Source organism: Gavialis gangeticus, unplaced genomic scaffold, assembly GCF_001723915.1.
Source record: "Gavialis gangeticus isolate Ggan-Ray unplaced genomic scaffold, GavGan_comp1, whole genome shotgun sequence".
Taxonomy (NCBI): domain Eukaryota; kingdom Metazoa; phylum Chordata; order Crocodylia; family Gavialidae; genus Gavialis; species Gavialis gangeticus.
Genome location: NW_017729018.1, coordinates 1,251,406 through 1,264,795, shown reverse-complemented (window position 1 = coordinate 1,264,795; position 13,390 = coordinate 1,251,406). Strand labels below are relative to the sequence as shown.

Sequence of the window (13,390 nt, the reverse complement as noted above, 5' to 3'; positions counted from 1 at the left end):
GAACATACATGCCTAAAACTACATCTAAATCCATGTAAGTTTAGAACTGCAATCCAAAAAAGGTGAGCAGTGTGTCTGCCTCCATCCTCTCTCCCCCTTTGCTTTAAAAGACAAAAAAACCTCTGTACGGTATCTGCAGAATAGCTGTAGATACTTATACTGGGAGACAATTTTAGCTTTTGATCCCATATGGACAGAGGTGTCTGACTGCAGTCCTGAGAAAGATGCCTGCCTAACTTCTGCAGATTGGGATTTTATATACCTCTCTGTACTTCACAATTCTTGTTAGCTAGTTCTCAGAGGCTCCCTGCTCAACATCTGTCCCTCATCACTATGAGGCACCCAACTCTCCCTGTGTACTACAGGAAGCCTAAGCTTCTCATACAGGATTCTGTATTCTGTTAATGCCTAACATGTAAGTGCCTCAATCCTGTTTTTGGATCTGTTCTTTAGACTTCAGACTGATATTGATATTAGCTGTTCACAATTTCAGTGTCTGAAGGACATACTTTAACAATGTGACTCACCTCCTCTCAAATAATTTGTTGGGATTTTCAAAACAGCTCACCGACTCAGTTGTTTTCAATAGAAGTAGCTAGACCAATGTTGGTACTTTTGAAAATCTGCCCCTTACACCTTTACCGTTTCAAGTAGACCCTCTTTTCACCCCTCCCAAAAAAGAGATTCTCAAAAAAGCAGCCCGAAATCTAGTTATATTATAATATTATTAGATTATTTGGAAAACTTGACATGCTCCCCTCAAAGACAACAAACTTTTGATAGACTTCCCACTTTACCACAAATGCTCCTAGCTTGATTTGATACATTAGAAAAATGGTCTGGTTGAGAATGTCAAGAGTCAAGCAGTTAGACATTAATAAAACTAGCAAAGATGGAGACAAGCACAGAAACTGTAAGGTATGAAAGGAACTAGCTACAAAAACCCCACAGCAATGGCCAGTGATGAAAGGGGAAGTATCACTTGGAAGGAGATTACTAGTAGAATTCTTAAGGACTGGTCTTGAGGCTGACCTTGATTAATATTAATTAAGAACTTGGGCAAAGAAGTATTTTACTGATGACAAAGCAAGAGGCATTGTTAATACAGAGGAAGTCCAGGACACTATACAAAACAAAATGGATGACCTTGAAGACTGGAGTAAAAGAAACAGGATGAAACTCAACAGTATAAAATGTAAGGTCATGCACTTGGATATCAATAAGAATTTCTGCTATAAGCCTGAACTTGTGGGATGGATCCTTCATAATGGACGGCCATAGCAACAGCAGGGACAGTGGCAGTGGCATGGTTGAAGAAGCTTTTCTTTTCCAGTATCATTGCATCTGCAAAATGCTGTCCAATGGAACTGATCTGCATGGCACACGGCCTGGTTAATCCAAATGGTCTTCACCTAGAAACCGAGTCTTCTACAGTCCACTGCAATGAGTTTGCTCCCTACTTTGCAGACAAAATTGCCCATATCCAGCACAGCACTTTTGCTGCAGAGTCAGAATTCAGGGTTGAGGGCTGGGATGTGAACAGCTAAACAACTGTTTAGCTGATAAGCCCAGTGAGAACAAGTTAGCTTACCAGTTATCGTTTTGCACAGGGTGGGTTACAATCTAGCAATGAAGAGAAGCTGCACAGTGCCCCAGCAGAGACCAGAAGGCAGCAAGGCAGGCAGGAGGGAAGAGAGTATTGAGGGGAAGAGGGAGGGAGGGAGGCTAGTACCTGTAGCTAGGCTCTGCAGCCCCTGGTGTAGCCACCAAGCCACCTGCCACAAGCAACCCAGGCTCTGGGCAGGCACCTGCTATCCACCACAGAGCCCAGCCTGCTTGCAAGAGGCAGCTGGGAGGCAGCAAATGGCTATACTGGGCCTGGTCCACAGAGCCTAACTACTAGGTACGAGTCCCCCTTTTCCCCCTACTTTGCTGTCTAAAAGGCATCTCAGCTCCCTCTCTGGGCAGCAAGATGCAGTACCTTCAGTTGCTGCAATTGCCACTGCAGCACCCGGTGGCACCAACACACACCCACTAGCCAGACCTGCAGAGGCGGCAGGGCCTGATAGGAGCAAGATGGAGGTAAGGGAGCGCAGGGCAGCTCCCCTGGGCCTGTGGCTCAGCTCCATGGTGTGCCCCGCCAGCCCACCTGGCTCATCATGAGGTGTGGCCCTGAGGAACCAGGGCTCCAGGGAGCCACTGAGTCTCTGCCACAACTCAGGGGGCTGGAAGTGCCCAGCTGGTCCTAGGCTGAGCAGGACAGCTATGCAGGCCAGGCTGAAGCAGTGTCACAAGAGCCAAGCAAGGGGGGTGTCATACCGATTAATCGTTTAACCATTGTAATTACAACAGGTTAAATGGATTACTTTTAAGATCGGTAATTACATCCCTAGTTGTGGAAAGCTCAGTCTTGTCACGTGTATATGGATCAGTTGCAATTGCTGCTGTCCACTGATGCAGAGGATTTGCTTGGGTCGAGGGGCAGAATAGGAGAGGGGGTAACCAGTTGTCAATTGGACCTGCGCCCAACCTGACTTATAAAAGCTAGCCAAGGGAGCCTGGGACCATTGCTGACAGAGGTTGTCAACCCCCTCCAGAACCTAGGAGGGGAGTGCCAGATGTTAAGTTTGTGACTGCCTGGCTGACTCTCAAGAAACTGTCATATGATGCTAGTTATTACCCACTGCCAACTTCCATTTTTTAGGGAAGGTCACTGAATGGATGGTTTCTTAACAGGTATATCTGGATGCTATTGGATTCCTGGATGCTATTGGATTCCTGGATCCAGTCTGGCTTTCAACCTTGATACAGCGTGGAAATTGCACTTTTGGCCTTGGTCGACAATCTTCATTTGGAGAGTGTCAGGGGAAACTGTGTTCTGCTGATCTTACTTGATCTATCAGCAGCCTTTAGAACAATATATTAGGGGTTCCCAACCTTTTTAGGCTGAGGACTGGCAAGCCAGGGACTGGAAGTGACCGCGGACCGGCAAGCTGTGGACCACCAGTTACCGGCATACTGTGGGCAGGTAGCCAACCCTTTTTTATACTCAATGTAAAAAAAGGTTGGCTGCCGGTCCACAGTATACTGGTCACTTCCAGTCTGCAGTTTGCCAGTCTGCGGTCACTTCTGGCCCGGCAGCCAGCCAGCCCTCCTGCGGACTGATGCTGGGCTGTGGCCTGGGGGTTGGGAACTCCTGCAATATATCATGAGGTGCAGATAAAAGCAATTACCTGACCTGGCAGGTATACATGAGACCCATCTAAACTGGTTTCACTCTTTCCTGGAAGGGAGGTCTCAGAAGGTGGTGATAGGCAAGTGCTCATTGTCCCCCCACAACCTTCTCTGGAAGATCCCCCAGGACTTCATCTTGCTGCCACTCCTGTTCAACATGCATCTCAGGCTGCTGGATGAGATTGTGCAGAGGCCTGGGGTGAGTTGTCATTAGTATGCTAGTAACACACCCAGCTCTCTCTCATCTGATCTGGACCTCACAAGTCTCAGCCTTTTCCCAGCACATCTGGGGATTGGAAGTGGGTGAACCAGTTGAAGCTGAAACCAGACAGATTACAGTGGGCAGAAAACCTGACTTGGGGAGACTGGGACACCTATATTGATGGGGTTCAGCCTCCACTTGTACCTTTCACTAACTCTGTCTGCTGAGAAGGCCATAACCCTTTCTTACAAATTTGGATCTGGCCACCATTATCAATGCCTTCATAACCTCATTGCTAGTCTACTGCAATACTCTCTTCCCTTGAAGACCCTTTAGAAGCTGCAACTGATGCAGAACACATTACCACATCTTCTGACAGGAACGGTCCCCAGGAGCACATATCTCCAGTATTCCTGAGTCTGTACTGACTTCCAACAGTTTTCCAGATGCACAGCAAGGTTTTAACCTATAAGGACCTGTTTCCTTATGCCCTATTGCAATCCCTATGGTCAACCAAGAGCAATCTCTGGCAAGCACCATCAATGAAACAAGTTGGGGTGGCAAAAACACATGGGAGGGCATTCTCAATAGTTGTTCCTCAGCCTTAGAAGACACACCCCACCTTCAGGCTCTCTAGAGCCCAAGCACAGAAATCTTTTCAAAATGCTATAAGACTTTCCCTATCTTGGTAGGCAATTAGCAAGCAAGATTAAACTGGAATACTGGGGGGAGGGAGGGGAATGTTTTATATTTTTAATATTCTACTTGCTTTTATATATTATTCTGTTCTCGTCTGTCTTTTGTTTGATAAATTATTTTATTACTTTGAGCTATCCTGAGCCTTTGTTGGCAAGGGTGGCACAAACAAACGAAGTTTGGAGATCACATAATGGAAAGGCATGAAGTAGAGACCTGGATATATACGTCAAATATAATAGCACTATAAATCAATCAATGTGATGCAGCTGTGAAATGAGCAAATACAATCCTAGGGTGTATCAGGCAAAGTATTTCTAGTAGAAACAGGGAGGTATTCATAACATTGTAGAAAGAACTGATATAATCTCAGCTGGAATAATACTGTATGCAATTCCAGTCCCTCAAATTCAAGAAAAATGAATTAAAAGTAAACAGATGTAGAAGAGGATTCTCAGAATGACTGGGGAAATGGAGAGTCAGAGGATATTAGAACAGCATGGTTAGTCTAGTCCGGCAACACAAAGGCTGAAGGTGGATATGAATGCTGTCCATAAATATATTCAGGAGGGTAAACACTCAGGAGCAGAAGAGAAGAGCTTTTTAAGCTGGAGAGAAAGGTGGCATAAGAAACATGGGTATAAAACTGACCATGAATTAATTTAGGCTAGAAATGAGAAGATTCCTAACCATAAAGGACAGTAGCATTCTGCAATGGTGTTCCACTTCTAAAGAAAGCCTGACCACCAGTTTATGAAAAGAAGAATCTGATGTGCTGTTTGTGAGAGGGGCTGTCAGGATCATCCAAGAGATCTTTTCTAGCTCTATGTTCTCCATTTATTCAAGACAGAAAAGACAGAGAACCTGTCTGCCAATATGTAGAAAAGTATTTTTTTTCCCCAGTTGACAAGACATGTGACTCAAAGATACCCTGAGGTCTGTTTAACTCACTTTTATTGAAGAATTTGCAGACTCAAGTCTTACTAAAAATATTTAGCAGAAAAGTGCTACATGTACTTATACATGTTTATGTTAAATACCATGGCATTTTGAATCACATTATCTCAGTGCCAACTGGACTTCATACTGAAGATAAAGAATTGTCCCTTCTCCTGGAAACTGCATTTTGGTGGATGCTCAACTCTAAAATTCACTTCTTCAGAAAAGCAATTATTTCAACATCTACTTCCGAGATGCATTGCAAACACACCGCTGTACTATTATAGAAAATGTTCTATGGTGAATTTACCTTGCCAATATCTAACATGTCATTGTAGCTGAGAAGGGCCACAGGAATATCAATCTCTTCATACTGACTCCGATTACCTCCTGGAGGAACCTGAAAGTCAGAAACAACTGGGTAAGAACAGAATCTCTAACTGGATTTTTTTAACAGAGGATTAAAGACTTGAGCTGCATTTCCAACATTTGGAAGAGATTCTGAAAATAACAAGACATAACAATCTTCTGGCATTATTACTAAAAGGAAAAAATAACTGAGCACATTAATTAAGGGGGAGGGGGGGGTCAGCAGACATAACACTTATTACATGCTGAGGCTTAAAAGCATAATAAAATTGAGTGGATAGATGATGCACAGTGATATTACAGCATCATTTAGACCTCTTTGTATCAAAAACAACCCGGATAAATCATGGATAACTCTGATATGGAAAACAACAACTTATTTCAGGTTACATCTGCCTTCTACCCCAACAGGATTAATTAGCTCCACATTAACACAGTGCTTAGTTTCCCCCATGAGGCAGCCTCTCCAGGTCCCAATCACAATTCTACTGCTCTGGGATCATGAGCACAATAGATGTGACCTGTCTTTTATAAATCAGGTTTGCAAGTAAGCTGTTGCCATTTGGTGGGGGACCACTATCCTTCCAATTTGGCTTTTCCAAACAGATTCACTCAGTTCTTAATTTCTTCTCCATTGCAGGGGAGAGGGAAACCAAGGAATCTGCAGGTTGCCATCTGATGTTTAGTGAGTGACAAAGGCCAAGGTTCTAAAGTCCCAATACAAGAGGGAGCAGGATACTAATCAGTTTTCAGGCACCAGGTGGACAACATGATCTTACTATAAAAGAACTATCGCAGATCCTGACCTGAAACACCTCTATCAAGCTGTGCTTTGTTGCTGCCTCAGGGGCAGATCCTAGGCAATCTGAGAAGGGCAATGGGGGAAAGAAGAGGAGGAGAACCATAATCAGCCCCAGAATAGGCTCTTAAACAGGCCCAACCAGAGTCCCAGAATGAAAGGTTTGGAAGATCCAAGCCTGCATTCTCTCAGCATCATGGCCTGAGTGAAGGGGAGAGGTTGAACCATCAGGCTCAGAGTGTAGTAATCAATGGCTCGATGTCTAGTTGGCAGCCAGTATCAAGTGGAGTGTCCCAGGAATTGGTCCTGGGTCCAATTTTGTTCAATATCTTCATCAGTGACCTGGAAGATGGCATAGAGTGCACCCTCAACAAGTCTACAGATGACACCAAGCTGGGGGGAGTAGTAGATACACTGAAGGGTAAGGTTAGGGTTCAGAGTGACCTAGACAAATTGGAGGATTGGGCAAAAAGGAATCTCATGAGGTTCAACAAGGACAAGTGCAAAGTCCTGCACTTAGGATGGAACAATGCCATGAACCGGTACAGGCTGGGGGCTGGCTGGCTGGGCAAAAGCTCTGCAAAAAAGGCCCTGAGGGCTACAGTGGACAATAAGCTAAATAAGAGCCAGCAGTGTGCCCTTGTTACAAAGACGGCTAACATCATACTGGGCTGCATTGGCAGGTGTGTTGCCAGCAGGTCAAGGGAAATGATTCTGAGGTCCCTTCCAACCCTAATTTTTTATGAATCCTGCGTGCCCAGCTACAGAATCTACTGATGAATGGCAATTTATCAAAGCTACAGCATCTTCTCTAAAATGCCACCCAGTTCTCCACCCATCTCCAAACACTGCTTGCACCCCCTGTGTGTCCAAGGTGATGGCAACCCTTGTTGGCAGGCATTCCCAGCCAGGGGTGGGGGGAAATGAGTTTGCTCATCTTACCATTCTGTGTCAAAATGGCACTGACAAGGTGTGCAGTGTGCAAGTCCACTGCCAGTAAACATTTCTACTTAGGGGAGCTGCAAGTGAAAACATTCAGGCCCCATGTCTGAGAGTAGTTATAGATTGGGGGGGGGGTGAGGTCACAACTAGTCTTCACCTGGTTCACCCTTCAAAACTAGTCTTCACCTTTTTATGGTCACTACTGGTGATCCTGAAAATGAGAACTTGCCAGACCTCCATGGCTGCTACTGTGGTCAGTATTGTGGAGCTTTCAAAGGAAATTTTTCTGGAACACTGTTTGAAGGCATTCGAAGTGGGCATGGGTAAAACCTGTTAGCATCTTACAGCTTTCAGCTTCTTTATGGCACTAGAGACAAATTTAACCGATACCTTTCTTTGCTTTGGGACATTCAGAGTTTGCTTTGGGACATTCAGAGTTTGTGGAGTTTCAAAAACCATTTATACCTTCTGTGTGTCAGTTATCCAGGTTGTAACTGTACTGATTTAGAGGAAAAGGCAATCAGGACTCATAGTAGACATGATAATTTTTATTAGACCAACAAGATTTTTGCAAATAAGTGTCTTTAATTGCAAGCTTTCGGACACAAACACCCTTCATCAGTCATTGGAGAAAAGATTGTAAAAGTTCTCCTGGGTAGAAAAGAAAGTTCATATGTCATAGGATTTCACAGAGGAGTCAACAGATGGAAAACTCCTCTGGGCAGTCTGCCCAGAGGAGCCTTCTGAACTGACTGCCCAGCAAGTTTTCCATCCAGGAGAACTTTTACAATCCTTTCTCCAATGCCTGATGAAGGGTGTTTGTGCCCGAAAGCTTGCAATTAAAGAATTTTTTTTTTGAAAAAATCTCATTGGTCTAATAAAAGATCTCTCTACTACGAGTTCTGATTGCCGTTTATACCTCCCAGCTTTCAGCCTACACGTAGTCATTGTTGTTGTGGGGCTTACATTTCATTTAAGAAGCCTTTTCTTTTTTTGACTATGCATAAGGAGGTCATCCCCTCCCACTGACCTCTCAACCCCCTCCTCCCTTCCCCCACTCCCACCTGCAAAGGAAGCCAATGAGCTAGGAGGGAAAGAAAACTAACGAGCAGGATTGCACTGTACTTCCTCTATACCAGTGCTTCTCAACCTGTGGGTCGTGACCCATAAGTAGGTCACAAGAATATATGAAAGGGCCACAAACAAACGTTAAAAATGGATCAACAAACTTTAAAAATAGATTCTCCTTTAGAGGCGAAAAACATTGGAAACTGTGACTTTTCCCTTGGAGTCTAGCAAAGTTCCAGCCTGCAAGGGGCTGCTTGGGGCCCCCCATGCCCTACATATACCCCACTACCTCACACACCCAACCCCTGTCCCACACACTGGGGAAGGTAGGACCTGGGGATGGGGGGCAGCAGGTGAAGGGCAAAGTAGGGACAGGCCATTGACGTTTATGAACGGGTCCTGGTACAAAAAAGGTTGAGAACCATTGCTCTGTACTACCCCTCCTGTTGGCTGATCTTGTATGTGAAAAAATACAGCAGTCACAATGATACCCCTTTCCCTGTCATGTTGCAACCTTTATCCCAGAGAACCTTCAAGTCTATTTTGTGATAGGGTCCTGGAAACAGACATTCTCCCCTCGCAAAAAGTGAACAGCAACACAGAGAAAATGGAGAGCAAAAGTTCTGTTATTCATTACTATCACAAAAAATCTCCCTTCCCTCACCAACGGGGTAACACTTAAAGCACTAACAGAGAACCCAAGCTAGATTTTAAATGAAATATAAAACACAAATTATTAAAATCTCCTCTCAAAGAGTGGTTGTGAGTTTGTAATGCATGATGCATAAAGAATGAAAATACAGAAAAGTACACCCAAGGCAAATAATATCCAAAGTTTACATGTTACAAAAGCTGCAAAATTCGTACACAGGAATCTGTAGCCTGGTCACCCAACAAGATGATATTCTGCTGTGGTTTTCTATAACAGTACTGTCCCCCATCCCAGAGGCAAGCACCTTGAAGAAAGCTGGCAGAAAGATATCAAAGGGACAACTGGTTTCTGGAGCTATATGGACTTCTACAGACTGATCTGAGTGGTGATGCAGCAAACAGTGAAGGAGCCCGAGACCTAAGCCACTGATGGATATTACAGTTAAACCAAGATCAACTGTTTTATCACATCCTACATAGTGACCTGGCCACATAGTTAGTCAACTAACGGTGTGATAAAATGAGGAACAAGCCGCAACGTTATTGCACAAAATGTGTAATAACTTAGTGATTGGTTCCTAGCAATTTAATTGAACAGTGTCCAGCTTCTGGTGCACAGGGAACCCTTTCAAGACTCCCATATGTTCTAGAGGCTGGGAACACCACTCAGCTAACTGGGGCTCCTAGCTAGGGGAAATGCACCATGTGCTCCCATGGCTGGGAGCTCTGGTTAGATGACTAGAGCTTCCAAGCTGGGAAATGGAGGAAGAGAAGCTTGCTACTTGATCAAGATTGAGCTCCCCCTGCACTGGTGATAAGGCACAATGGGATCTAATGTGGAATCCTACATTGTGCCTCCTGCCATGCACATGTGACATGGCTAGAAGTGCAACTGTTGGGGTCCTGCATCAGATCCCATAGTGCCTTTACTTTAAGGTATATCAGAGGCCCTAGCGGAGTATATTTAATAATCAGATAAATCCCACTACACTCCATGCATGGTAAGCACCAGAGACCCGTGCTCATTTCTATCCTTACAAACAATATCAAGCAGAAAGATTTAGGAAGGAAAATGGTATAAACCTGAGAAAAAACACAGTATAATCTAAGCATCCCCCCATGACCTTGAATCACATTCTTCATCCAAGTGCACACAATTCTAGGGAATACCCCAAACCTAATTCCCCTCAATAAAGGAACTTTGTTTTTAAGCTTTGAACAGCATTCATTTGGTTTACTGTAAAACCAAAAAAGACAAGCTTGTTAAACGAGACATGCATTGTCTTTTTTGATACAGTTTTACACCAATGCCCAGGGATCTGGGTTTCCCATTTGCTGCAGAAAAATGCAAATTTTCCCCTTTAAAGGAGAAAAATGCAGGAAGCTGAAGGTTTCCCCTTGCAGGCTGTCAGAGTTCCAGCCTACAAGGGGCTGGAGGAAGGTGATAAGAGGCAGGGAGCACCATGTGCATGCGCACGTGCACACACATGCGCACGGCTGGCAATACAGCCCCAGCAACCATGGTGAAGAGCAGCTCCCATAGCTGCCTTTAGGCAAGTTGGGAATGGAGGGGGCGGCATAGGCCATGTGTGGGAGGTGGGAACAGGCACAACCTGTGAGGAGATTGAGGCAGCAGCTTATGCAGAGCCCACACAATGAGGGAGGGAGTGGGGCGGGGTTGGTGGCTGGGGGCACTGCCCAGCCAGGGTAGTGGGCGGTGGCCAGGTGGAAATGCGTGGCCCAGTTGTGGAGTGGGATGGAGCCACAGGCAGCTTGGCTAGGGTGGCTCCCTGCTGCTATGCACACTCACGGGGAGGGGTCAGGTGCCAGAGCTGACATGTTGGAGGGTAGGGTGGTAAAGTGTCTCTCCAGATTTCTGCACCCACAGCAGGGCTGCAGCCCGGCTAGACCAGCACTGGGCAGAAGCCACTTCCATAGCTAGTGCAGGAGGACAGACCAGGGCAGTGAAACTCATTGCTGCTGTTGCCACTGCAAGCCCTGCGTCAACTATGCTACCATGGGTGCCAAAGCAAGGTGCCCCCTGCTTGCCACCACAATAGGGGCAGCTTGTGCCTCCCCACTGTGGTGGAGGGCAGGGGACACCTCACCATGGCAGTGCAGCTGGTGCAGATTTGTGGCAGCAGCAGCAATGAGTCTCACTGCCCCACACCACGCTCCAACACTGGTTTCTGCCCTTTAGGATGCGAAGGCAGTTCCTGCTGGTTCAGCCAGGTTGCAATCCTGTGCCCTACTGGGTGTAGAAATCTGGAGGGAGGCAAATGTCTCCCTGTGCTCCACCCCCCACCCCAACATGTCATCTATGGTTGGGTGCCTCCCCCTACACACATACACACCTGGGACCTGGGGGTGGTGGGCAGCTGTACCCCCACAGCAGGGCTGCAGGTCAGGAATGAGAAGCACCCCAGGCTTGCTGCTGTCTCCTCTGCTCCTGGCCAACGTGAGGTGGGGCCCTGTCCTGGGGTGCTGGGATGCCTCTGCTACCAGCCATGATGCCCTAGGCAGTAGCCCTTGCTGCCCACCCTGAGGCCAGTTCTGTCTGGAAGTCATGGCTTAGAAGTGAGGGGCACCTGTGTATCAGGGCTGCTCAATGCCAAAAACCAGTGGAGGGGACAGCCACAGCTGTCTAACATATTCTGGTGAGTGGAGGGGGCAGGAGGAGCTCTGATTTTCCATGATTTAAAAAAAAAAAAAAAAAATGCCAAAATATATAGGTATTTAGAATTAATTTTATATGAATCTATTATAATGACTGAAACATTGGTAAACTTCCAAATTGCAAATATATCAGTAAAACATCATGCTCGACTGATATCTATATAGATAGTGACGTTTCATTTTAATGATGGAAAAAAGTGGATTTGGGGATTGGTTTGGTTTTTGTTTTTTGTTTTTTTTAAAATCAGAGCATTTTGGATTTAACAGAGAAAACCAAGATTCCTGCTGATGTCCTATCCTCTTGGCCAGCACCTTGGCAGTGTTAGAAACAGTTTTCCATGATGTCTCTCATGAGAAGGGCTTGCCAGCTGTCACTCGAAAGATGCTGTTTCTGCAGTTTGATACCTACTTGCAAGCCTCTGTGTCTTGCTTCAAATCACCAGGCTTCTACAACAGATTCCCCACTGGCCTCACCTATATTGTATTTAGGCAAATCCAAAACAACTCAGACTTCAAGACAACCCCCTGATAATTAGATTCTATACATAAAGAAATTGATAAATTTGTTATAATTTTCTAAGAACAGATCCTAAATATAGGAGGGTCATCTTAAATTTGTCCTCACCCCACCACTACAGCAGGGAAAGCAGTGGAGGAAGTGGTAGGGAAGGCACTAATGAGACAAGGGGTCAAGCAGCCTGGCTCCTATCCCTCCCCGCTTGCCCCCATTCTCCCCTACTTCATTCATTCATTCATAGAAAAATAGGGATAGAGGGGACCTCAGAAGGTCACCTAGTCCAAACCCCTGCTCAAAGCAGGACTATCCCCACCGAGATCATCTCAGCCAAAGCTTTGACTAGCTAGGTCTTAAAAACCTCCGAGGATGCAGAGTCCACAACCTCTTGGGGTAACCTGTTCTCCAGTGCTTTACTACCCTCTCAGTGAAAAAGTTTCTCCTAGTATCTAACTTAAACCTCCCTTGCTGCAACTTGAGACCACTGCTCCTAGTTCTGTTATCTGCAAGGATCCAGGTTTTCCTTTTCCCATGGAAAAATGGAAAAAACAATGGATTTTCCCTTTTACCAAAGAAAAACATGGATTTTTCATTTTAACAGAGAAACATGTGGATTTTGCTCTTTTGCAAAGAGCTCTGTACAGGTTGGCAGAGCTCCAGCCAGGGGGAGAGGGAAGAGGCATTCAGACAGGGGGTGCCAAGTGTACTTACATGCAAATAGCTGCCAGTCAGGCTAGAGAGCAGCTCCTGCAGTCAAGTCTGGCAGGGGGGAGGGAGAAACAACTGAGGCTCCCATACAGAGGGAGTTGGGCAGGACTAGGGTTGGGGCTGGGGCTGCTGCCCAGCCAGGCGGTGTGTAGGGCTTGGGCCCACAAGCAGCCACAGGGCACCAGTGGGGAGCAGGACAGGGTGGCTCATCAGGGGGGGCAGGGGGCTAGCTCCCCACCGCTGCATGCACTCTGAGGGGGGTGGCACACACATACCCCCCAGATCTGTGCATGGGGCAGGGTGGGTGAGGGCTGCCTGCTGCAGGTTCAGGTTCCCTGCCTTGCTGCCCTCCCCCAGGGCCTCCACTTTGGGGAGGACAAAGGGCACATTGCCAGGGCAGCACAGGGCTTGCAGCAGTCACAAGCTTCCCTGCCTGGCCTGCTGAGCTGCAGATGCCCCAAAGAGAGGCAGTGGGGCGGGGAGCCCAAGCCCACACCCACAACTGCCCCTTGCATAGATCTGGGTGGCATGCGACTCCCATCCCCCAGGGAGTGTATACAGTGGTAGGGAGTTGCCCCCCCCCCCCCCCCCC

General features: G+C 46.4%; 1 protein-coding gene and 1 long non-coding RNA gene across 3 annotated transcripts in view; one reads left to right on the top strand and one right to left on the bottom strand.

Annotated features, from left to right (window-relative positions):
- The window catches only part of SPPL2B (signal peptide peptidase like 2B), a 187,508-nt gene that overhangs the window by 86,884 nt on the left and 87,234 nt on the right, over window positions 1-13,390 (bottom strand). For both annotated transcript variants that reach the window (XM_019513196.1, XM_019513195.1), the window contains exon 4: window positions 5,382-5,471. In XM_019513196.1, the coding sequence (XP_019368741.1) occupies window positions 5,382-5,471 (90 nt within the window). The remainder of the gene's footprint in view (window positions 1-5,381; window positions 5,472-13,390) is intronic.
- Window positions 11,041-13,390, top strand: part of LOC109294741 — a 13,474-nt gene continuing 11,124 nt past the window's right edge. Inside the window, exon 1 of the long non-coding RNA XR_002096610.1 lies at window positions 11,041-11,053. This is a non-coding gene — a long non-coding RNA (uncharacterized LOC109294741). The remainder of the gene's footprint in view (window positions 11,054-13,390) is intronic.